At 38.5% G+C, this 27,415-nt stretch overlaps 2 protein-coding genes across 2 annotated transcripts in view; both read right to left on the reverse strand.

Annotated features, from left to right (window-relative positions):
* mgat4a (alpha-1,3-mannosyl-glycoprotein 4-beta-N-acetylglucosaminyltransferase A) overlaps positions 1-16,968 on the reverse strand; it is a 68,617-nt gene extending 51,649 nt beyond the window's left edge. Inside the window, exon 1 of the mRNA XM_061879302.1 lies at positions 16,510-16,968. Coding sequence (XP_061735286.1) covers positions 16,510-16,603 — 94 coding nt within the window. The 5' untranslated portion in view covers positions 16,604-16,968. The remainder of the gene's footprint in view (positions 1-16,509) is intronic.
* Positions 16,969-23,458: 6,490 nt separating this feature from the next.
* On the reverse strand, positions 23,459-27,415 carry creg2 (cellular repressor of E1A-stimulated genes 2). Its single transcript, XM_061879304.1, has 4 exons — positions 26,927-27,415; positions 24,240-24,409; positions 24,027-24,140; positions 23,459-23,942 (listed from the first exon to the last, which is right to left on the reverse strand). Exons 1-4 carry the CDS (start codon positions 27,353-27,355, stop codon positions 23,801-23,803), a joined length of 855 nt encoding a protein of 284 aa, XP_061735288.1. The 5' UTR covers positions 27,356-27,415; the 3' UTR covers positions 23,459-23,800.

Below are 27,415 nucleotides of genomic sequence, written 5' to 3' on the forward strand. Positions count from 1 at the left end.
TATTACTTAAAAATTATCACTTTAAAATGTTATATGTGGAAAAAATATTGCATATGTTGTGTGGTTGCCATATAACATAAAAGTTTTGACAAAAGAGCATAAAATAAACTAAATAATAGTTCGAACTTAAAATCGACAGATATATCGTAAGTTGATCTTGAAATTTAAGTGTTAAAAGTAAAAAAACAACTAATAAAAATGCATCACTTTATGAGTGGGGAACCTTTCAGATCTCAAATATATTTAGTAGTATTTTATTTAACTTTCCACTGTGATTACTCAAAAATATTAAATAATTAAAATAAATGGTGTCCTGCATTATTGATCTTCGAGGGCTTTAATTGCTAAATGAATTAACTCTCCTGAAGGAATGAATAAAGTACTATCTATCCATCTATCTATCTAAATACTGCATATATTGTGGGGCGGCATAGCTCGGTTGGTAGAGTGGCCGTGCCAGCAACTTGAGGGTTGCAGGTTCGATTCCCGCTTGTGCCATCCTAGTTACTGCCGTTGTGTCCTTGGGCAAGACACTTTACCCACCAGCTCCCAGTGCCACCCACACTGGTTTAAATGTAACTTAGATATTGGGTTTCACTATGTAAAGCGCTTCGAGTCACTTGAGAAAAAGCGCTATATAAATATAATTCACTTCACTTCACTTATTTCAGTTTTACTATAAAAAACAAAGTTGTCTTTGACAGAAAAGGCGTAAACCCTTATTTGTTTTACTTTATATCAACCTCAAGTTCATTAAAAGATTTACTGTAAGCATTCAATAAAAAAAAATAATAATAATTTTACTTATTTTTAACATTTTAGTGACTGAGACCCTCTATGCTCCCCAGGAGCCCTAAGAATAAAATTTTTAAAAATCCATATATTTTGTTATGGTTTGAAAATGAAAAATATCAAAATGGCCTCTGCAATCTTAAATTTTTCTGTGTGCGGCCCTCTGTGGAAAAAGTTTGGACACCCCTGTTCTACAGCAACCATGAGCTGCACATGTGGCGTGGTCAGTTATGCAAATTAGATGATGATGATGTCATCTTGTACCTACCCCACCTCTGTAACCCACCACCACAAATACATTGCAGTCCTTTGGGAACACTGTTAATTGAAATATGTCAGACTAATTTACTCTCAACAAAATTAACTTTATGCGCTTTTACCCTCAAAGAAGCGTCACGCTCACAGGCAATTTTTATTTTTCACAATCATTTTTGTTGCAATACCGGACATTTTTTAGCTTGTATCACGCTGATGTTTCACCATGTGATGCATCAAGAGAGAAGCGAGATGCATGAGTGCACGGAATGTTTGTACAGCTGACTGACATCAGGCCCTCTTTGCTGTGCGTCATGTCACCATGGAAGTGTCTACAATGTCACACGGGAGTAAAATTCCTTTGAGCTCAGAACCAACAGACCAGAACAATGTCTGTGAGAGTAGCGAACAATATCGGGAGAATATTTTTAGATCACATCTAAAAAACCGACCCCTTACGTGAATAAAAATAGCTTTCTCATCGAGGTCATCCAGTTCCATCTAGATTTTATTGCTGCAGTGCCATTTTGCTCAGAGGACTGGCTTAGCTTTAGCTCAACCTTCAGGTGATCTGCTAAAATTGGTGTTTCTTGCACAGTATGCTTTAGGCATTTCCTTGATCGTTTGCATCAAATGCAAATGCAACTTCACACAGAGGAGTGCAAGTTTGTCTTCATCCACCTAAAACTGTCAGCAGAAGGTCACTGCGCAAACACTCACGCGAAGTGAAATGACAGCACTGTGACTGAGAGAAAAGGGGAGGTGACAGCACGTCATTGGATTATGGTACGTGTCAGCTGTATGTCACGTTCGCACTAGCTGCCTGTAAATAGGGTATTGATATACTGTCGTTTCTAATTGCCAAAACTAATCAATGCCGTTTTGACTATCCTTTTTCCATGTGTAACACATGATGTATTATGTTTCACGCCTTGTTGTTAACAATTAGGCCTGGCCGATATGGCCGAAAAATAGAATTTTAGATTTTTTTTCAATGAATAACAATGACAGCCATAATTCAAAGCAAGTTTTTCTTTTATTTGATCAAAAACTAGTAGTTTGCAAAATTGTAATTTACGTAATATTGTTCTTTTTAGACCAGAACTAAATCAAGAGCATCCTGAGGGAGGCAATACTTCCATCTTGAACAAATTAATTCTGTTAACAAAAATGTAGCATTGCACATTGCATGCAAATTAATAATCTCCAACACTGAGATCAAAAAAGTGTAACCTTAAAACTGCTGTCTTGAATAAAATACTTCTGTAAATAAAAATGTAATATACTCGAAGTTCGAGTATATTTGTACCGTATTTTCCGGAGTATAAGTCGCACCTGCCAAAAATGCATAATAAAGAAGGGAAAAAACATATATAAGTCGCACTGGAGTATAAGTCGCATTTTTGGGGGAAATTTATTTGATAAAACCCAACACCAAGAATAGACATTTGAAAGGCAATTTAAAATAAATAAAAAATAGTGAACAACAGGCTGAATAAGTGTACATTATATGACGCAAAAATAACCAACTGAGAAGGTGCCTGGTATGTCAACGTAACATATTACAGTAAGAGTCATTCAAATAACTATAACATATAGAACATGCTATACGTTTACCAAACAATCTGTCACTCGTGATCGCTAAATGAAATCTTATACGTCTAGTCTCTTACGTGAATGAGCTAAATAATATTATGTGATATTTTACGGTAATGTTTTAATAATTTCCCACATGAGTCGCTCCTGGGTATAAGTCGCACCCCTGGCCTATCTATGAAAAAAACTGCGACTTATAGTCCCAAAAATACAGTAAATATAATTCGACATTCTATATAACGCGATCGTACCATGGACCCCTTTTATTTTTTCCACCAGAGACAATCCTGTTGTTATATCGCGTATTTACGAACTTATACCGCAAATCTTTATGAAAATGTCCAAAAAGACGTAATTAAAAAAGGAAAACAAAATAAAAATAACATTTTGACCCAGTGATGTCCAAACCTACTGGTGTGCCTGCCCCATTCTGTGCCGTGGGAGGACAAACCCCCATTCACGTCACATCACGTGGGGGCACTAACCACCAAGGTTTTTTTTTTTTTTTTTTTTTTTTTTTTAATTTTATTTTAATCTTCTATTCTTTTCTCCCATCCCCCCCGTTTACCTGTATGTCATCTTTTTTGTAAGGGGCGCTGGAAGCCGGCAGAGCCGTCAGCGATCCTGTTCTGTCTCCCTGTGATGTTTGTCTGATCTTGAATGGGATTGTGCTGAAAATTGTAATTTTCCTGAAGGAACTCTCCTGACGGAATAAATAAAGTACTATCTAATCTAATCTAATCTAATCTAATAACCTTTTCAAAAAATAAAAGGATCAAAAATTTCTATACAATGCAATCTCGGGAATAACCCGATCAACATTTTATGGATCCCAACGACCACGTTATATCGAACTTTGAGTGTATTGTACATTTTATGCAAATAAATACTAAAATAAAACATTGAGACGACTATAGTTGTAGTGATTGGATAAACACAGGCTTTTTATTGTCCTCTCACCACATCTTGGCGCCAGTGTGCGGACCGACTGCTTTAGTGATTGTTTTCCACTGTGCTTCTTTATCATCGTACGTGGTACCTTCTGTAAATGATTGCACCACAGCAAGCTGCTTTTTAGCTAGCTTGCTTGCCTCGTAAAGTGTTGCATTTCTCGCACTCGGTTGGAGGCTTCGGTTTCAGATGCATAAGTTCCTTGTGCTGATTCCTTTTTTAGAAAAACTTTACAACGGGCAGTCATTTGTTCCACGCCTGTTGCCGCAAACCTAGAATACCAAAAACGTCTCGCTCTTGTTAGCGTTAGCATTAGCTATTTTTTTGCTAAGTTTGCGAATCTCCGCTAAGGGAATGAGGAGGAGGGTGGAAGCTATGGAAGCTCATAGGGGCAAAAAGTATGCTGGAGCAAGGAAAGAAAAAAAAGATTTTCTATTTTTTAAACTTTCTTTAACAAAATTTTTTTATTTAACGATAAAATTGTTATATCGCCCATGCCTATTAACAATAATATATAATGTATGCAAGATTAAACCCTGGTTAACGCCCATTAACTGCACATGCAATGTTTTAACAACATTTTAACATTATTAACTGTGTAAAAATAGGTTAATTGTGATATTATGACTTATGACACACCACACATGCTTAAGAGGTGAGTCTCTTCCCTTTCAGACTTTAACCACCAGTGAGTCAGCGGTGTATATTCATGAATTTGAACAACTGTGCAGCTTTCGCCATATTGTACTGAGCAGCCAGGACAGGGGCGTATGTAGATCTTTTGTGGCTATTCCATTTCTAATACTATAATCATCAATGCATATTTGTCCTGTAGCAACAACATGAAATGTTCATACCACGGTTGTCATTATTATCACAATATTGTTAAATGTATTCAAAAAGTACTTCTACACAGACTGAAGTCTTTTAACCAAGTTGTATTTTTTTTGTAAATAACTCAAATAAACAGACAATGTCCTTTCTTTGCAAAAGAAACAAATATTGTTCTGGCTTTATAAGAGCCATATATCTATTTGATTTGAGTGTTTATCTTCCATTCTGATTGGTATTAGTTTTACATTTATTATTAAGATTGATAAAATTGTATTTATAAAGGCAAATTGAGTGTTCATTTGTTTTTATTTTCGATTTATAGGATATGACGCGAGTTCACTTTCCTGTTGTAGACACCTTCGTCTGTGTTAAAAAAGTTGGCAAAAAAACATGCCTTTGTCTGTGTCGTATTTTCTTAGAAAAGGTAAATATTTAAACAATCACTGAAGGTGTGTGCGTGTCCGCAACACTTCAAACACTCCTAATAAGCAACAACTTCTTTCCATCATTTGGAAATGTCCTTGACTTCTGCCTGCCCTGGGTTGATCAAGCCACCTGTCTGCCTTTGTTTCACAAATAAGTGCACACTTCTGAGACACCACAGAGTGGTGGATGGGTCTACCTGGCTCTACCGACCTTTTCTTTTTGCACTAATCCTGCTACAAGAGATGCATACAGTACTCCATACGCACTTTGAACATTAAAGTGTCCGCTTTTAAAGTTGTTCAGTTTTTATGACAGATATGTTTGTTTACAGAAATGTTTATTACTTATGCACAAGTGTTCAACTTTTAAATTGATTTCTTCTTCAATTATTGAGAAACATTATAGAAACTATGAGTGAAAGGTAAATATTCTATTCTACTAACAGCTATTGTATTTTCTTAGAAAAGGTCAATATTTAAACAATCACTTAGGGTGTGTGCGTGACCGCAACACTTCAAACACTCCTAATAAGCAACAACTTCTTTCCATCATTTGGAAATGTCCTTGACTTCTGCCTGCCCTGGGTTGATCAAGCCACCTGTCTGCCTTTGTTCCACAAATAAGTGCACACTGCTGAGACACCCCGGAGTGGTGGATGGGTCTACCTGGCTCTACCGACCTTTTCTTTTTGCACTAATCCTGCTACAAGAAATGCATACAGTACTCCATATAACTATGAATCTAAAATTAATAGTCATCCTAATAGGGGCACTATTTTGTTATAACAGCATTACAGTATGATGCCAACGTGCCAGTTCCGATTATAGCTGTTGGTTTATGTCAACAGGTGCAGCAGCACACAAACATCACGAGTGTTGGGCCGCTAAAAAAGCTGCCAGTTATTGTGTTCCTTTTCAAAAGAACAATTTCAGAGAGCGGCGTATTCACAACATGATGCCTTGGCTAGGAATTTATCTGAGCGCTGCAATTATTTACACTCTGCTGATAAGGTCGCCATAGCCACAACCCTAGCCCTTCCCAAATAGACCCACACGCTAGCCTCGCACAACGCTCAACCGCAGTAGTGGTTGTGCAATAAGGCTGCAAAGAATATTAAAATTAGAGGTGAATGATATGCGATGGCTGTTGAGTGTTTCTCCAAACCAACAAGCAGCTCAGGACCCGAGCATATATCAACCAGATAGTAACTCACGGGGTTAGTGGCTTTCAGTACAACGCCAACCATCTAGTTACACGCTAAGTATCAACCAGCCAGTGACCAAAGTGAATGTCAACAAGCTACTAACAAAACAAGATGTCAACCTGCTAGTAATCGAGTTGAATGTGTACCATGTTTGGACCAAATGTACTTCCAAACAGCTATTTACTAAGCTGGACGTCCAACCGCTTTTAATCAAGCTGAATGTCAGTTGGTTCGTTGTCAACCAATCACCAAGTTGCCAGGCTAAATAACTATGCATTACTGAACAGAGTGAAAAACAGCCCGCTAGTTACTATGTAATGGATGTGTATGCTTTTAAAAAAGGTTGATTGATTTATTGAAACTTGTATTAGTAAATTGCACAGTACAGAACATATTCTGTACAATTGACCACTAAATGGTAACACCCGAATACGTTTTTCAACTTGTTTAAGTCGGAATCCACGTTAATCAATTCATGGTAAATGTAAAATGGTAAATTATTAATCTGTTTTCTATTAATCTGGGGAAAGTTACTGACCAGAATGACTGTCAAATAGTAAATGTAGCCATCATAATGTCAACTAGCTATTCAACTACCGTTTTTTTCAGCAAGATTGAGGATTTATCATCGAGTTCTTATGCCGTACCAGCTCCTAGCCAAGGTTAAACATCAACCAGTTAGTAACTGAGTTAGGTCTACCAGGTTTTGAGCGACCTGAATTTTGACTGGCTAGTCATTGGTCGAAAATGTATTGCATATACTTGAAAACATGAAAGTCAACTAGCTACCAATCCAGCAACCTGTCAAACAGGTGAATTATCAAGCTGGATGTATCTCAAATTTTAAAGAAAGATGGATGTTTACCATTTAGTTACCAGGCTGAAACTGCTAATGATCATTGTGGATTTTGTATAGCAACTAAACTCAATGTCAGCCAGCTAGGATGGTTACCAGGTTTCAAGAAAACTAGTGCCAGGCTATTAACTGGTTAGTTATGAGTCTGTCTATCCTCAATCCAGTTAACAGGCTGAATATCTACGAGCTGTTCACCCCAGAGACTGTCATCTTGCTACTAACTAAAGTCGACATTAACCAGCTAGTATCTGAGTTAGGTACCAGTTTTTGAGCAAGCTGGATATCAACAGTTTTGTGAACGGTCTAGAAGTCCACAAAAGCTAGCTACCAGGTTGAAAATAAACAGCGAGTGACCAGTATGAATGTCAACCAGAGAGGTACCTAAAAGGCACGCATGGCTATCAGATTTTGTGCAGCGCAAATGTTTACCTTCTAGTAACCAAGCTAATTTCTTTACCAGGTAGGATATTTATATATATATATAAATGCCTCACAATACGAAGGTCCTGAGTAGTCCTGGGTTCCTCCCACCACTAAAAACATGCACCTGGGAATAGGTTGATTGGCAACACTAAATTGGCCCTCGTGTGTTAATGTGAGTGTGAATGTTGTTTGTCTGTGTTGGCCCTGCGATGAGATGGCAACTTGTCCAGGTTGTACCCCGCCTTCCGCCCGATTGTAGTGCTGAGATAGGCACCAGTGCCCCCCGTAACTCCAAAGGGAATAAGCGGTAGGAAATGGATGGATGTATGTATGTAAAGCAAATAGAACTCGATGTTTCAATCCCTTTGGTAAGTAGGAACAGTCTTGACGGTAGCAGTCGGTGTGGAGTGGTGAAAAGGAGGGTAAGTATGTCATTGGGGTCTCCAGAGGGCTCAACGGTGTGCCTAGCGTCCCAGGTACACCCATCTCCATGCCATACCCTCCACATCCTGTTGGACTATGCATGGCAGGGTCGTCCTTTTCCCTGAGTCAGGCCTAAGCCTGACCGCATACCATTGTCTCTTATTTTACCGCCCAGTTGGGGTCCTTGCGCTTAATCCAGAACCAGTTGCTGGCTTTTTCGGCAGCATTTGACAGGGACTTGATAGTCTGTTGGAGGGAGCGTCCCTTCACCCCCATTTTCCTCAACAGACTGATGGTAGATGTGGCAATAAATCCCCTGCATCCCACCTCTACTGGGAACATGTTGGTGTTCCAGCCGTTCTGGGATGCTTCAGCTGCCAGGTCAGAATATTTGTTTCTCTTCCTCTCGTGAGCCTCTTCAACCCCTTCTTCCCATGGTACTGTCAGCTCCACGACATAAGCCAGCTTTGCTGATGGAGACCACAGGACCATGTCTGGCCGGAGTGTTGTAGCCATTATTTCTGGGGGAAACACAAGCTTTTTATCAAGGTCTAATTCCAATTTCCAATCCCGAGCCGACTGCAGGATGCTTGCATTATTTGGTGTCGTTTGACACTCTTGATGTTGGCCAGCGGGTACAAAATGTGTGAAATGGACCTTTCCTGCTGGTGTTTGTGGGAGATTGTTTGTGGTGGTTCGCCTCTGTTCCAGTGTTAATGCAAGCTCTCTAAGTACTTGGTTATGCCGCCAAGTATAGCGTCCTTGGGTGAGACTTATAGTACACCCTGATAGGATATGTCTTAGAGATGCAGGTACTTGACACAGGGAACAGGCGGGATCTTCTCCGTACCAGGTTTTCAGATTTAGGGGGGACGGTAGCAGGTCGTACGTGGCTCTGATGATAAAACTCAGCCGTGCTCCCTCCATCTGCCAGATGTCATACCAGTTGAGCTTTTTCTTCTCCAGGCTTTCCCAGTTGGTCCATCTCCCCTGCTTGGCCATTGAGACGGCTTTAGCATGTCGCTCTCCCTCCTCCTGTCTCCTGACTTCCTCTACTACTAGCCGTCTCTTCTGCTCTGATATTGCTTTGTGCCATCGGGGAGTTTTTGGGATGAGTCCTGCTCTCCCATGCTGTACTTGCCCAACTACATCTCTGAATTGAAGAGCAGACTTTGCACTTTGATGGAATCCACTTCCTTCCCGCTGTTACTCTGGGGCCGCTGTTCGAATGACTGTATCCTCAGTTTCGGTTAGCGTCATGACCAGCCTTGCTTTGGTGCATTTGAATTCTTCCACCAGTCCCGAGATTGGTAATTCCGATTTGCCATGCCCATATAGTCCGATGGAACTGAAGCATCTTGGAATTCCAAGCCACTGTTTCAGCTTCGTGCTTATCACACGTTCCAATTTTTCAACCTTGGTGATGGGGATTTCGTACACAGTTAAAGGCCACAAAAGTCTTGGGAGTATGCCAAATTGAAAACACCACAACTTGAGTTTTCCAGGCAACAAGGTTTTATTGATGCGATCCATGTAAGTGATGGTATCCTTTTTTAGTTGCTCAAACTGCTCTGTGTCTTTGAGCCTTGCGTCGTACCACCTTCCCAAGCTCTTTACTGGCATTTCTGAAACAGTTGGTACTGGTGTTCCGCTGACATGAAATCTCTGGTGTGTGACTTGGGCTTTCTCAATGGAGATACTTCTGCACTTACTGGGCTTTAACTTCATCCGTGCCCATGTTATATTTGAATGAAGTTTCTCCAGCAGTCTCTTGGTGCAGGGGACAGTTGTTGTGAGTGTTGTTATATCGTCCATATAGGCTCGAATTGGTGGTAATCTCTGACCACATTGTAGTCGTTCTCCACCAACCACCCATTTCGAGGCTCTAATAATGATCTCCATTGCCATCGTAAAGGCCAATGGGGAGATGGTGCACCCAGCCATGATGCCTACTTCCAGAGATTGCCACGCAGTGGTGAATCCTGATGTTGTGAGGCAAAATTGCAAATCCTGGAAATAGCGTTCTCCAAGATTTGTGATTGTAGTTGGTACTTGGAAGAATTCAAAGGCAGTCCACAGCAATGAATGAGGGACTGATCCATAGGCGTTGGCCAGATCAAGGAACAAGACATGAAGATCTTTTCCTTCTTTTTTCGCAGTCTGGATTTGAGGCCATATGATGCTATTATGTTCGAGGCATCCAGAGAAGCCTGCTATACCAGCCTTTTGGATCGATGTATCAATGAAGTGGTTTTGCTTCAGATACTTTGTTAGTCGCTGTGCCTATACGCTGAAGAAAATCTTGCCTTCGATGTTCAGAAGGTTTATTTGGCGAAACTGTTCAATGGTGGTCGAGTTCTTTTCTTTTGGGATAAGCACTCCTCCCGCTCTTCGCCAGGCTTTCGGGATGATCTGCTTGTCCCACACCACTCATGTTTTTCCACAGGAATTTCAGAACCTCTGGAGCGTTCTTGTAGACACTATACGAAACACCATTAGGGCCTGGTGCAGATGCCGATCTTGCCTTTTTTACTGCCTGTTTCACCTCGCTCAGCTTGGGAGGGCTGACATCAACCTGATATTGTGCAGGTGATATAGGAGGGATGTCAGTGGGGACAATGATCGGTTCATGTTTTTTCTCATCAGTATAGATGGTTCTCAGATATTCTTCAACCTGGTCTTTTTTATATATATATATATATATATATATATATATATATATATATATATGAACACTTTTTGAGCAAACTGGAAATTAACTGTTTAGTTAAAGTCCATAAAAGCTATTTAGCAGGTTCAAAATAAACCAGAGAGTGTCTAATATAAAGTTAAAGTTAAAGTACCAATGATTGTCACACACACACTAGGTGTGGTAAAATTTGTCCTCTGCATTTGACCCATCCCCTTGATCACCGCCTGGGAAGTGAGGGGAGCAGTGGGCAGCAGTGGGCAGCAGCGGTGCCGCGCCCGGGAATCATTTATGGTGATTTAACCCCCAATTCCAACCCTTGATACTGAGTGCCAAGCAGGGAGGCAATGGGTCCCATTTTTATAGTCTTTGGTATGACTCGGCCGGGGTTTGAACTCACAACCTACCAATCTCAGGGCGGACACTCTAACCACTAGGCCACTGAGTAGGTAATGATATTATAATATGAATGCCAACTGGCTATTACCATGCAGAATGTCAAGCAGAGTTACTGAGCTGTAAGTATGTCTACCAGTTTTTGAGCAGCACTTCCATATAGAGTCTATTGACATATTAAAATTGGAACTATAAGCTACATTGAATTAGAGATAGCAAGAGCGGTAGATGTATGTGCACGTACGAGCCAGTCTATCCTACAAGAGGATAGACAAATTTTCGCAAAGCACTTTGGGTAAATTTCTACAATATATGGACCGGGCTCGAAGTTAACCATAGCAACCACGGCAACCACCCTTGTCATTTGCCGTAATGCCCTGAAAAAATGACCAGCATTTATGGCAAGAAAATGCCATGACCGCCCTTGACTTTTTACTTGTTAATGGACTAGGGATGTAACCGTAAAAGATATAATGATAAACAGCGGTAAAATTCCAGACGGTTAGTAATATCGTTTAATTCTTTAATTATCGAAAAACCTTCATTCATTAATGCATTCTAAGCGACATTGCCTCAGAAGATGGCGAATGTGCACCAGCGCTGTTTGCAATGGCGGAAAACAACACACGGACCTCACTCTTGAGATGTTGCCCTCATAATAAACGGACAACATTTGAAGTCTGGACGTATTTTGGACTGGTAAAGCATGCTGGAGGAAAAATAATTGAGGACAGTCAGCCCATCACCAGAAAATGCTGGAAAAAAGTCCCCACGAAGGGAGGTAACACTGCAACGTGTTGAACCAACTCCGGAAGCAGCAGTCACAACTCCACGTCGAGTGCAAGATATGTCAACTTGGAGCTGAATGCATGATGGAAAGTGTTTGAAAAGGAACTTGTCATCATCGGTCTGTCAAACGTTACACCTATGTGTTACATAAAGTCACTTGTTATTGGGCGCTATTGGTGAGCGCGAGGAGTGTGTGCACACAAGATATACTGCAGCAGAGCAAAATGGACTTCTGTTGATGTGTTTTCTGCTATTAATGACCACTGCTACTCTACTTTAAAGTTAAAACTTATTTAAAAACAAATCCTAGCAGAAACACTGCAACGTGTTTTGTTTTTACAAGAGTAACATTAGGGATTTGTGTGTCACTGTGTGTGTGTCAGTCAGATGAATATAATAATAATTAGCATATAATAGAAATAATAATACATTTGCTTTTCCCTTAATTACAGAGTGGGCGTGCAGAGGGAAAGTTGAATCCCACAGTTAGAGTACATCATCATCTACCACTATTACACATACACAACCTGTTGTCTTCAAGAAGCAGCTGCTTAAGCTCGTCATCAAAAATGGCAAAAGACCTCACTGCAGCGCTGTCATATTTCATTGCCAAACTTTCAAATAGTTGAGAGGTGTTCTCTGATCTCATGTATCAAAACTCTTGTTGTATACTAGGACAAAAAGTGCAGTTACACTTTATGGCCATCATGTGCAATCTTTCACATATTTTACATTTATTTGTATTTATTTATGTTATTTAGTTTCTGCCATATTACTTTTTTATTAATGATTATGTTGCTTTCCTATGCACACTTATTTTTTACTTGACGTACATGTAACAGTTATCTACAATAATGTTTCTTCTACAAAGTATACCATTTGTAATGTGTTATTTGTTTTTTAAATAAAACTAGACAAACTAAAACATAATAATTATAACCGTGAACAGCCGATTTGTTCCGAGATTTTCCGAAAGATACACGAGTTGCATCAGCTCTCAAAATGCCGAGTAAGGAACAAATCAAAAAAAGAAAACACGGACAATTACAGGCTGTTGGCAGGGAAAGGGTAGCAAGCTACACAACTTTTTTAGGTAGGTTGTATTCATAGTTTAAATGGAGTGCTAAATTAGTTGATCGCTTGCCCTCGAAACTCAGCAGTTCTAGATCTGTCAATGTTGTTTTTGTGCTGTATAATGAATGTTTATTTTGATTCTTGGCTGTCAACGACCACATTTGTTTATTTTTGTGTAAACGAACATAAGTCGCTGATGTAAACAATAATGGAATGAAAATTGCATGTCGTTTTATATATTCCTCTATACACAACTTTACTAATGTTTACAACAAGTTAGGTCATACACTAAATGATAAAGTCTACTTCAATGTGTGACATTTGGTGATTTGTTTGCCGTGGTGCCCTAAGATATGAGCCCTCCTTTAAGGAAACACTTGCCTTGACCTTAAAAAGTTAAAATTCGAGGCCTGTATGGATAATCCGCTGACATCACAGCTCACAAATTGTCACAGGACAGGGCAAATTCCAAATGGCAGTGTGTATGGCTAGCATCAAACAGGTGTTTAGTTTGCTCTTTAGTTTGAGCAAGATGGATGTTAAAGGGCAACTGTAGTTTTTGGGGAATGTTGCCAATCATTCACAAGCCCTATGCAAGAAAGGAGCAGATGCCTCTCTTTTTCAAGCATTTAAAGTCGTATAATACGGTAATATGAGGTGGCTTACAATGTTGCTAATGTGAGTACCCTGTTGCGGCTATGAAACCCTCTGAAAAAACATCCAAAAAACAATAGTTCATTTACATCCTGTGATCTTAATACTAACCAACTATTAGCGATATTGTTATTATAAGTGCTAACGCAGAAGAACTACTTTTAGTGGCGTTGTGATCACTGAGTGCTAACTAGCTACTGCAGCTGCTGTATTGAGACATTAAGCTGCTGCATTGCATCTGAGCTACTGAAATTTAATTATTGATTATAAATTCTGCCTCTCACCTGTATAGTAGATGGTTGTGGACATAAACCTAGAAGTTGGTCAACTTTGACATCCAACTTAGACCCGGAAATGGAAAAAAAACACACAGAAAGACACTAGTTTGAGGCACCCTTTTTTCAAAAGCTGTGTGAAGACTGATAAATTATCCATCTAAACGGGAAGATATGAAAATCCCATCAGTCTGCATTACAGTGCGAACAGTGATCGTTTTATTTTGTTCGGTTTGAATAACAATATTGCTGCACGAGGCTTGTAGTTTCACTAAAGCTGGATCTGTTTAGCATACAACTTCTAAAACTTGTTGCTCATCCTTTGTATATTCAGGCTCAAAAATATAAGGTTCTGCATCGTCAGTAGTCCCCAAGTAGTCTTTGTTGTGTCGCACAAAGTCTATGTCTGTGAAATTAATATGCCGCCATATGCCTAAAATGTGTAAAATATGTACATATTACATTTTATTATGATTGTGCCTGTTACTGCATTAATACTAAAAAATACAGCAACTCCCATTGTTTGCTGACTTTTGCTAGCGTTTATTTACGATTTAGAATGCATAATACAAAAATATGTGTCCAGACTTGTGAATGATAGGCAAAATTCCCCCAAAACAAGTGCAGTTCTCCTTTAACCATCAAATTACCAAGCCACATCTTCACCAGCTAGTGAGCACAAAGAATGTCAAGTAGGTAGATAGGGTGGGTCAGCTTGTAACTCATATTTGAGCAAACTAGATACAAACCAGCTAGTCAATGAGGTAAATACTGTACCATGGCGGCTAGTTAGAAATCTGGACATGCAGCATACTAGCATTGGAGTGAGGAGAATGTTTACCATCTATGCTAGCTGGCTGTCATAGAAGTTGGTCAACTTTGACATCCAATTTAGACCCGAAAATGGCGAAAAAGACACAGGAACACACTAATTTGTGGCACCCTTTTTTCCAAAACCTGTATAAAGACTGATAAATTATTCATCTAAATGGGAAGATATGTAAATCCAATCAGTCGGCATTACAGTGCGAAGAATGATCGTTTTATATCGTATTCAGTACTTAACAATATTGCTGCACGAGGCTTGTAGTTTCACTAAAGCTGGGTCTGTTTAGCACACAGCTTCTAAAACTTGTTGCTCATCCTCTGTATATTCAGGCTCAAAAATATAAGGTTTTGCATCGTCATTAGTCCCCAAGTATTCTTTGTTGTGGTGTATGCTTAAAATTTGCTAAATATGTACATATTACATGTTATTATTAATGTGCCATGAATTGATTAACGTGGACCCTGACTTAAACAAGTTGAAAAACGTATTCGGGTGTTACCATTTAGTGGTTAATTGTACGGAATATGTACTATACTGTTTCCAATAAAAGTTTCAATGTTACTACATTAACACTACAAAAGAGAGCAAGTACCATTGTTTGCTGACTTTTGCTAGCATTTCTTTACGATTTAGAATGCATTTAACAACAATATGTGTCTTGTCTTGTGAATGAGAGGCAAAATTCCCAAAAAACAAGTGCAGTTCTCCTTTAACCATCAAATTAACAGGCCACATCTTCACCAGCTAGTGAGCACAGAGAATGTCAACTAGGTAGATAGGGTGCGTCAGCTTGTAACTCATATTTGAGCAAACTACCCCGAACGGGAATAAGCGGCAGAAAATGGATGGATGGATAGATACAAACCAGCTAGTCAATGAGGTAAATACTGTACCATGGCGGCTAGTTAGGAATCTGGACATGCAGCATACTAGCATTGGAGCGAGGAGAATGTTTACCATCTATGCTAGCTGGCTGTCATAGAAGTTGGTCAACTTTGACATCCAACTTAGACCCGAAAATGGCGAAAAAGACACAGGAACACACTAATTTGTGGCACCCTTTTTTCCAAAACCTGTATGAAGACTGACAAATTATTCATCTAAATGGGAAGATATGTAAATCCAATCAGTCGACATTACAGTGCAAAGAATGATCGTTTTATATCGTATTCAGTACTTAACAATATTGCTGCACGAGGCTTGTAGCTTCACTAAAGCTGGATCTGTTTAGCACACAGCTTCTAAAACTTGTTGCTCATCCTCTGTATATTCAGGCTAAAAAATATAAGGTTCTGCATCGTCATTAGTCCCCAAGTATTCTTTGTTGTGGTGTATGCTTAAAATTTGCTAAATATGTACATATTGCATGTTATTATTAATGTGCCACAAATTGATTAACGTGGACCCTGACTTAAACAAGTTGAAAAACTTATTCTGGTGTTACCATTTAGTGGTTAATTGTACGGAATATGTACTATACTGTTTCCAATAAAAGTTTCAATGTTACTACATTAACACTACAAAAGAGAGCAAGTACCATTGTTTGCTGACTTTTGCTAGCATTTCTTTACGATTTAGAATGCATTTAACAACAATATGTGTCTTGTCTTGTGAATGATAGGCAACATTCCCAAAAAACAAGTGCAGTTCTCCTTTAACCAACAAATTAACAGGCCACATCTTCACCAGCTAGTGAGCACAGAGAATGTCAACTAGGTAGATAGGGTGCGCCAGCTTGTAACTGATATTTGAGCAAACTAGATACTAACCAGCTAGTCAATGAGGTAAATACTGTACCATTGCGGCTAGTTAGAAATCTGGACATGCAGCATACTAGCATTGGGGCGAGGAGAATGTTTACCATCTTTGCTAGCTGGCTGTCAAGCAGGTAGTTGGCAGGATGAGGTAGAAGTTGGAGAAGAAAGCTGCATGTTTAGTTTGTCTAGTTACCAGGTTCTTCTATTTGCCAAGCTGCATTTTTACCGAGGCCTCCTTTATCTTCTGCTGAGTGAAAGCGTTCAAACATTGTTATAGCGAGCCTACCTTTGCCATTCTGCCAGGCTGTGTACCAAGACAAGCTGAGGAAGGACGTGAAGAAGATAATCGCAGTGGCCACAGTTCCATTTCTGAGCCTCATCTCATTTCAGCGAAGCCTCGCTTGTGTCGCGGTGGGTCCTCCGTTGCCTTCGAGACGTGCGGAGGCTCGGCCAGGCGGGGCGTCGATGGCTCTGGAGGCTCCCCCGCCCCGAATGTGTGCCCCCCACTTCGGACTCGGGCGCAAGAGCGTCGCGCCTGGCTCCTCCCGAACCCTCGTCTACGTTTCGAGTAAGCGATCTTCGAAGGCGGGGACTTTGCTCACATGGCGGGCTAAGAGTGTTAGCTGCCGGGGAGGTGCATTTCTTCCATGGAGGCTCCGATGGTCTACGAGTCAAACGCAGGAAGCATTGCAGCTGTGCGCGCGCGCGCGTGTGTGTGTGTGTGTGTGTGTGTGTGTGTGTGTGTGTGTGTGTGTGTGTGTGAGTGTGTGAGTGTGTGAGTGTGTGAGTGTGTGAGTGTGTGAGTGTGAGTGTGTGAGTGTGTGAGTGTGTGTGTGTGTGTGTGTGTGTGTGTGTGTGTGTGCGTGTGTGTGTGTGTGTTCTTGTATTTCCACCCTTCTTGAGACATCAACAAGGAAAAGTACCGGTGAACAAGTTAGTTGGTCCCAATAAGGAAAAATATTGCATCTAATAGAGAATGTCTCATTTGCACCCATGGTGGTGAAATCTATCAAAATTAGGGTGGTCCCAAAAAGGAGGGATTTTTCAAATTGGCTGTGTCGGTTTTAAAAGTGCTCCCCCTCTGGTCAACATATGAAATAACAAGTGTGGGTAAGACATTGAAATGCATCCCTCTTGAACCAAAATGTATTTGAATAAATAAAACAAATATGTACTGTGTATAGAGACATACTGGAATAACTTGAAGTAAATAATGAAGATTAAAAACCAATTACCCGCAAAAAATTCTATAAAATTTTTTTTACTAAAAGCAGTCTTTTTTTCACGATGTGTCGACTTTTTTCCTATTAAAATTGGGAAAATGTTCTCATATTTTGTAATATTGCAATATTTTCTCGTGAAATGAATCATTTTTATGTAAAATTATTCATTTTTATGTAAAAGTATTACTTGTTAATGCAAAATAGTAACGTTTGTAATAGAAAATTCTGAATTGTATCACAATATTGACAATGGTTTTGTTGTTCTTGTAAAACAGTGACTCTTTTGGAGTAAAATTATGACTTTTGTCAAAATTTTGCCGAGTAAAATTCCGATTATTATTTCAATATTGTGCAATAAATAAAGTGCTCTCCTCTGGTCAACATATGAAATAACAAGAGTGGTTAAGACATTGAAATGCATCCCCCTTGAACCAAAATGTATTTAAAAAATTAAAACAAAAATGTACTGTGCATCGAGACATAATGTAATAACTTGAAGTAAATAATGAAGATTAAAAACCAATTACCCACAAAAAATTTCTACAACATTTTTTTTACTAAAAGCAGTCTTTTTCTCACGCTGTCAACTTTTTTTCCTATTAAAATTGGGAACAAGTTCTCATATTTTGTAATATTGCAATATTTTCTCATGAAATTATTCATTTTTATGTAAAATTAATACTTTATTATTTAAAAGTATTACTTTTAATGCAAAATGCTGACGTTTGTCATAGAAAATTCTGACTTGTGTCACAATATTGCCAATGTTTTTGTTGTTCTTGTAAAACAGTGATATTTTTTTAAATAAAATGATGACTTTTGTCAAAATTTTGCCAAGTAAAATTCCGATTATTATTTCAATATTGTGCAATAAAGTGCTCTCCCTCTGGTTAACATATGAAAAAACAAGCTTGGGTAAGAAATTGAAATGCACGCCTTTGGGCAAAAATGTATTTAAAAAATGAAAACAAATATGTACTGTGTATAAAGACATACTGTAATAACTTGAAGTAAATAATGAAGATTAAAAACCAATTACCCACAAAAAAATTCTACAACATGTTTTTTACTAAAAGCAGTCTTTTTCTCACGATGTGTCGACTTTTTTCCTATTAAAATTGGGAAAATGTTCTCATATTTTGTAATATTGCAATATTTTCTCGTAAAATTATTCATTTTTATGTAAAATTATTACTTTTTATGTAAAAGTATTACTTGTTAATGCAAAATAGTAACGTTTGTCATAGAAAATTCTGAATTGTATCACAATATTGCCAATGTTTTTGTTGTTCTTGTAAAACAGTGACTTTTTTGGAGTAAAATTAGGACTTTTGTCAAAATTTTGCCGAGTAAAATTCCGATTATTATTTCAATATTGTGCAATAAATAAAGTGCTCTCCCTCTGGTCAACATATGAAATAACAAGAATGGGTAAGACATTGAAATGCATCCCCCTTGAACCAAAATGTATTTAAAAAATTAAAACAAAAATGTACTGTGCATAGAGACATACTGTAATAACTTGAAGTAAATAATGAAGATTAAAAACCAATTACCCACAAAAAAATTCTACAACATTTTTTTTTACTAAAAGCAGTCTTTTTCTCACGCTGTCAACTTTTTTCCTATTAAAATTGGGAACAAATTCTCATATTTTGTAATATTGCAATATTTTCTCATGAAATTATTTATTTTTATGTAAAATTAATACTTTATTATTTAAAAGTATTACTTTTAATGCAAAATGCTGACGTTTGTCATAGAAAATTCTGACTTGTGTCACAATATTGCCAATGTTTTTGTTGTTCTTGTAAAACAGTGACATTTTTTTAAATAAAATGATTACTTTTGTCAAAATTTTGCCAAGTAAAATTCCGATTATTATTTCAATATTGTGCAATAAAGTGCTCTCCCTCTGGTCAACATATGAAATAAGAGGAGTGGGTAAGACATTGAAATGCATCCCCATTGGACCAAAATGTATTTAAAAAATGAAAACCAATATGTACTGTGTATAGAGACATACTGTAATAACTTGAAGAAAATAATGAAGATTAAAAAACAATTACGCACAAAAAAATTCTACATTTTTTTTACTAAAAGCAGTCTCTTTCTCACGATGTGTCGACTTTTTTCCTATTAAAATTGGGAACAATTTCTCATATTCTGTAAAATTGCAATATTTTCTCGTGAAATTATTAATTTTTATGTAAAATTATTACTTTTTATGTAAAATAATTACTTTTTAATGCAAAATGGTGACGTTTGCAATAGAAAATTTGGACTTATATCATAATTTTTGCCAACATTTTTGTTGTTCCTGTAAAACAGTGACATTTTTTGAGTAAAATTATGACTTTTGTCAAAATTTTGTCAAGTAAAATTCCGATTATGATTTTAATATTGAGCAATAAAGTGCTCTCCCTCTGGTCAACATATGAAATAACAAATGTGGGTAAGAAATTGAAAAGCATCCCCCTTGGACCAAAATGTATTTAAAAAAATGAAAACAAATATGTACTGTGTATAGAGACATACTGGAATAACTTGAAGTAAATAATGAAGATTAAAAACCAATTACCCACCCAAAAAATTATACAACAATTTTTTTACTAAAAGCAGTCTTTTTCTAACGCTGTCAACTTTATTTCTTATTAAAATTGGGAACAATTCCTCATATTTTGTAATATTGCAAATATTTTCTCATGAAATTATTAATTTTTATGTAAAATTAATACTTTATTATGTAAAAGTATTACTTTTTAATGCAAAATGCTGACGTTTGTCACAGAAAATTCTGACTTTTATCACAATAATGCCAATGTTTTTGTTGTTCTTGTAAAACAGTGACATTTTTTGAGTAAAATTATGACTTTTGTCGAAATTTTGCCAAGTAAAATTCCGATTATCATTTCAATATTGTGCAATAAAGTGCTCTCCCTCTGGTCAACATATGAAATAACAAGCGTGTGAAAAAAATTGAAATGCACCCCCTTGGGCCAAAATGTATTTAAAAAAATTAAACAAATATGTACTGTGTATAAAGACATACTGTAATAACTTGAAGTAAATAATGAAGATTAAAAAACAATTACCCACCAAAAAATTATAAAAAACAATTTTATTTTACTGAAAGCAGTGTTTTTCTCACTTTTTCCTATTAAAATTGGGAACAATTTCTCATATATTTCTAGTGAAATTATTCATTTTTATGTAAAATTATTACTTTATTATGTAAAAGTATTACTTTTTAATGCAAAATAGTGATGTTTGTCATAAAATTCCGACTTTTATCAAAATATTGCCAATGTTTTTGTTGTTCTTGTAAAACAGTGACAATTTTTGTCACTGTTTTATTTGGCATATTATGACTTTCGTCATAATTTTGCCAAGTAAAATTCTGATTATTATTTCAGTATTGCCAAAATGTTAAAGTTTTCTTATAAAATTGTGACTTTCGTTGAGTAAAATTACGACTCTTTTCATTAAATTGCCAACATCTTAAGCTTTTCTTGTAAAATTGTGACTGGTATTGAGTAAAAGTCCAATCTTTATCATAATATTGCACAAATGTTCAGTTTTACTTGTAAAATTTTGACTTGCGTTGAGTAAAATTACGACTTTTATTATAATACTGCTGCGATGAGGCAGCGACTTGTCCAGGGTGTAAGCGCTTTCCGCCCGAATGCAGCTGAGATAGGCTCCAGCACCGCCTGCGACCCCAAAAGGGACAAGCGGTATAAAATGGATGGATGGATTATAATACTGCCAAAATTCAAAGTATTCTAAGTATGGACCGCTCACCCGTGTATCGGCTGGGGACATCTCTGCGCTGCTGATCCGCCTCCGCTTGGGATGGTTTCCTGTTGGCTCCACTATGGACGGGACTCTCGCTAAGGGACGGCGTGGCGCAGTGGAAGAGTGGCCGTGCACAACCCGAGGGTCCCTGGTTCAATTCCCACCTAGTACCAACTTCGTCACGTCCGTTGTGTCGTGTTCAAGACACTTCACCCTTGCTCCTGATGGGTGCTGGTTGGCGCCTTGCATGGCAGCTCCCTCCATCAGTGTGTGAATGCGTGTGTGAATGGGTAAATGTGGAAGTAGTGTCAAAGCGCTTTGAGTACCTTGAAGGTAGAAAAGCGCTATACAAGTACAACCCATTTATCATTTATTTTACTGTGTTGGATCCACTTTCGACTGGACTCTCACGGTTGTGTTGGATCCACTATGGATTGAACTTTCACAGTCTCATGTTAGACCCGCTGCGATGAGGTGGCGACTTGGCCAGGGTGTACCCCGCCTTCCGCCCGATTGTAGCTGAGATAGGCACCAGCGCCCCCTGCAACCCCAAAGGGAATAAGCGGTAGAAAATGGACATCCATCCATTGCTTTTGGTCCCCTAGGGGGGGGGGGGGGGTTGACCACGTATGCGGTCCTCTCCAAGGTTTCTCATAGTCATCATTGTCACTGTCACCGACGTCCCACTGGGTGTGAGTTTTCCTTGCCCTTATGTGGGCTCTACCGAGGATGTCGTTATGGTTTGTGCAGCCCTTTGAGACACTAGTGATTTAGGGCTATATAAATAAACATTGATTGATTGATTGATATTTATTGTGAAATTGGGACCTTTTTCTTGTGAAATTCCAACTCATTTTTCTTAACAATCTTTTTTACTTTTGCATAGTATGTATATATTATTAATGTTGTAATTACAAATATTTATACATTTAGAATGGGTGGTCCTAAAGAGGTAGGCATTTTTCAGAGGTCCCAAGAAGCCAATAAATACAAGAATGTGTGCGTGCGTGCGTGCGTGCGTGCGTGCGTGTGTGTGTGTGTGTGTGTGTGTGTGTGTGTGTGGCGGGCGGCTGATGGCGAACCCTTTCGCTATAGGCTGCTGGCTCTCCAACGTTCGCTTTGCGCGGCTACGCCTCAAAAACACGCCAATGTCGCTACCGAGGGCAACAGATGAGTAAAAAACAAAAGCTGCCATTGAGTTACGCACCCTTTTCCCTTCACAATACATTTAGTGCTTGACTTTTATTAGCTAGCTCAGTAGCTGCCAGTTTAACATTAAGAAATATGCTTTTTGTAACCAAAAATAATAAAGGCACCCCGTCCGCTGTAAAAAAAAATAAAAAATAAAAAAAAAACATAAAAAAAACAACAAAAAACAGTCACTACAATTGCACGTTGCCAGACTGCCGAATTATCAACGTTCACAGCTTAATATTACGTATAAGACCAAAAGAAGAGCATTTTACCCCCAAACTTAACTGAATGGCCTTTCGATAGTAACTTTTGTGCATGCGGTAGTTTCCGCTAGCATTTTTCAAAATAAAATACCGTTAAAGCCACATTTACGACGAAGACAAACATTATTTTGCTTAGTCAACGTGGTGTTTCGAAGTTCACATTTGATTCTAAACCCGAAATGCACCTATAACGGCTTGACTGAAATTTAGCTTTGAGTTAGACGAGCGAGAATGCATCACCGGAAGTATCTAGGTATAGTCGAGCGCATCGTTTCCCTACTGTGAAGTGACGAACTCGTAAACATTGTAAAATCTACATTGCCATCTGGCGGCATTTTTATGTAGTACAAATTTTACCTCCAAACGTAACCACTATTACCAGATTTTTATTTGACATATTAATCTTATTTCAATAATATGCTCAAATATTAGTTTTGTAATCAAAATTATGTTTGATGACTTATTTGGTTCAGTGATTGCGGTTATCTTAAAACCCTCTTCTGCTGTCAACCTTGAGGACACTTTTTTTTCCAGCCAGTCGTCTCCAGGTCACCGGTGGTGTGAGTGATAGGAAGAAAAGCCCCGACTTGCTTGGCACCACTTGTTTGTTTACATGGAAAAATCGGCAAAATTTCAAGAATTTTCTGTAGTCCTATTAATACATTTGTTTAGTACTTTTTGATTTGAAACAATCGGTGTGGACTTTCACTTAAAATAATGGAAATAAATTCAATAAAACATTCGCTAGGCTATTAAGTAGGTTCAAAAACATTCTTTAATTCAAGTAAGAAAATGATTTAAGGCAGACTTACAATCTCAGTTTCTGGCAAAACTGTTCTGAGTTTGAACCTCCATTGTCCAGAGTCTACCCTGCCTCTTGGCCAAAGTCAGCTGAGATAATCTCCAGCCCACAATAATGAAGACCAGCACTAGAAAATAGAGAAAATAAATGATGATGGATGCACACTCTACACCAGGTGTGATATCCGATATCGTTCTATCCAGTTTTAAATCTGCAATAAATTATCTTGGAATTCACAAGAGACATCTGTGATATTTTTAGGCCGACTGATGCGGTGATGCAGAGGTCGTCGTATCCTCAGAAAGGCAGAGCTTTGAAGTATTCCTCCAGCGGAACGAGCACTGTGCCTCCGGTCCAGTCCTGCAGCCAGACTTGGATCAGCTCCAGCTTCATAAAGAACCAGTTGTGTCCCTTGGGCCACTTTGCCATCACGGGATGCCTTTGAAACGAAAAACAGTTTAAGACACGGCAAATGTGCCAAGTGTTGTTTTGAGTCGCAGCCAGGGAATATTCCCTCGCCTACCTGGAGAACACTGCCGCCTTGGCAAAGTTGAGCTCCTCCGGGGGTACCGCCGCCATCTTGCCTGTCAGCGTGAGTCGGGCACACCTGGGATCTTCTGGATCGTACACCATTTGTCTTGAAGGGAAATGTCGCGAGTGGAGGACAAACAAAATAGGTCGTTAAATAGGATCCAAAAACTTAACAATTCCATGTGCATTTTTTAAATAGACTTGCCTGCAGAAATCCCCCTCAGCCTCTGAGAATGTGATGGAAGCAAAGGGGTTGACTTTCAGGTCTTCCACGGTGTTATCCATGGGGGTCACATAGAAGTAGATGACTCCAGTACTGTTGTCCACTGGACCATCACTGATGGAGAAAATGTTCCCAAAAGGAACACCTTTAATCTGAACACACAAATCATTTTAAACATATCAAGTTTTGTGTCAGAGTAGTGAAATGTTTTTTAATAAGAAAGTATAGTCTACCATATTTTCTGGACTATAAGCCGCTACTTTTTCCCCGTGCTATGAACCCTTCGGCTTATAAAACAGTGCGTCTAATTTATGGATTTTTCTTTCCTAACAGCCATAATGTTTTCTATTCAGCAAATAGTTTTCATTAAACGCCAAAAGATATATCAAAAAAGTGGGTTATTGTTTGTGCTAGACCGTCATCTTTTGGACAAGTTCGCTCACCACTTAATTCCTTACACCGAAGTATTCGTCCATAGCGTTTCTGCTCAGTAGGACTCTTCATTCATCATTTTAAGCAATGTTTGAAAGTTTTACCATACAACTATAACAATCCATACTTAAAAAGCTGTCCCATGAGTAATGTCTGTAGGAGAGTTTTAATGCATATTTGTACATGCTGTCGCAAAGTAATCAAACTAGCATAGTTAGCATTAGCAAATATGCTAAAACATTTATGGGTTTTTGTGTTAGAATTATTAACCGACCACGGCGACCCATTTGTGTTTCAGTTTTGTAAATTTACCAAAACATCACCATGGAATTATTGAGTCTACTAGCTACCAAAGCTGTTTGGAAACAATTAAAAGGTATTTATATAAACATTTACAAATATTTTGAACCAATATATATCTGGCTTTTAGTCCGGTGTGGCTAATATATGTAAACATATTTATTCAATCCAGAGTGCAGTTGGTTTGGTTTCCGCTGGTGGTGTGCTTCAGGATTTTTTCAATGGAAAAAAATGTGCCTTGGCTCAAAAAAGATTGAAAAACACTGCTTTAGAAAAATTGTACTTTAATTCTTGTTTTTAGTGATGTGATATAGAGCAGTGTTCCGCAACCACCGGTCCGGGGACCGGTACCGATCCTTGACACGTTTGCTACCGGGCCTAAACAGAAACATTAAGTGATTTATAAACTACTGCCTTTTCTTCCAATTATCTTCCACCTGTCCCACTAAACACACCAATAAGCTTGTTAATTGATGTATATTACAACAATTTTATTATAGTACATGGGACAATTCACATTAATGGACATATAAAATGTTCATGTGCCAAATTGTAGCCAAAGGCTCATTTTTGGGTCTGTGAAAATAACGCACGCATTAAACCAGTCCCTGGTGGAAAAAAGGTTGGGGAACCCTGACATAGAGTGTGTTATACTAGGTTGACCACATTCTGAAATTCCTAAAAGGAGGACACATACAGTATATGTGTGCCAAGGCGGGCAGCACGCCAAGGCCGGGACGAGGTGAACATTTTCCGATGATCCTTGAACTTGCTTTATAAATAATACATTTATTTAAATAAAGCATTTTTTCTCTTCTGTTAACAGCAGTGTTGGCGCTAGGAATTTTCAAAATGGGGTCCTATGGACCCCATCAAGTCATAAAAATGGGGTCCCACAGTAAATTTTTGGGGCCCCACTTTTTTGTAAGCGTTTTGAAAACAAATGATAAACATATGCATTGTCACATTCTACATTGTGGTTTGGAAAAAGGTTGTCGTAAACATTACTTAATTCATTAAAATAAATAATATAAAAAGAAGACAAATGTCTATACATATGTAAATGTACTTAAAAATTATCACTTTAAAAGTTTTTATGTGGAAAAAATATTGCATATGTTGTGTGGTTGCCATATAAAAACATCAAAGTTTTGACAAAAGAGCATAAAACAAACAAAATAATAGTTCAAACTTAAAATCGACATATATATATATATCGGAAGTTGATCTTGAAATGTTTGTGTTAGAAGAAAAAAATAATGATAAAAATGCTTCACTTTATGAGTGGGGAACCTTTCGGATATCAAATATATTTAGTAGGATTTTGTTAAACTTTTCACTGTGATTACTCAAAAATATTAAATACCTAAAATCAATGGTGTCCTGCATTATTGATCTTTAATTGCTAAATAAAGGAACTCTCCTGAAGGAATCAATAAAGTACTATCTATCTATCTAAATAGTGCATAGTTCAGTTTTACTATATAAAACAAAGTTGTGTTTGACAGAAAAGGCATAAAACCTTGTTTTACTCTATATCAACTTCAAGTTGATATAGAGGTTTACTGTAGGCATTAAATAAATAATAATAATAATAATAATAATAATAATAATTTGACCTATTTTTAACATTTCAGTGACTGAGACCCTCTATGCTCCCCAGGAGCCCTAAGGATTAAAAAAAAATCCATATATTTTGTTATGGTTTGAAAATGAAAATTATCAAAATGGACCCCGCATGCTAAAATTTTTCCGTGTGCGGCCCTCTGTTGAATAAGGTTGGAGCAACCTTGACACAAAACGCCTGACATTTGAGGCAATTAAGAAACCCCACCCAGACACCCCGGACAGTCCCGCAAAAGAGGACAAGTCCGGGGAAAAGAGGACGTATGGTCAGTGTAGTTATACACAAGCAGGTAAAGGTGCACCATTCCCACCTTGTCTTGGGTAGAAATGGTGGCGAGGTAGCCCCAGTCGCTGCTGTGCGCGATGTACCGAGCAGTCCTGGCCGTCTCCTGGTGCGGAGGAGGGCCCTTTCCGCCGGCTGCCTTCTCATTCTTCTCCCGCCTGTAGGAGAAGAGGCGGGAGCGCCGCTGCACCGCACTGGAGTCACCTCTAGGCTCCATTCTCTCCCCGGGGCTCTCCACGCTGCCGTCCCGGAGGACGTTGGCTGACGGATACGCCTGCTTCCATAGACCGCCACCGTCCACTAGCAAGGACGGGGCGACCTCCTCCGACAGGTCGGCGTCCTCCACCACATCGTTGGCGGAGACCACCCAGGAGACCGAGCCCCTCAGAGTGTAGCCCCGACACAAGGTCAGGATGTTGGCCAGGACCGGCAAGATGAAGTAGGAAGTGGACTTCATGAGTTCTAGCAATGGCCGCCGTCGCTCTTCTGTTTACATGAACATGTTTTTGTCACGTGG

The sequence above is a fragment of the Nerophis ophidion genome, linkage group LG19 (genome assembly GCF_033978795.1).
Source record: "Nerophis ophidion isolate RoL-2023_Sa linkage group LG19, RoL_Noph_v1.0, whole genome shotgun sequence".
Taxonomy (NCBI): Eukaryota; Metazoa; Chordata; class Actinopteri; order Syngnathiformes; family Syngnathidae; genus Nerophis; species Nerophis ophidion.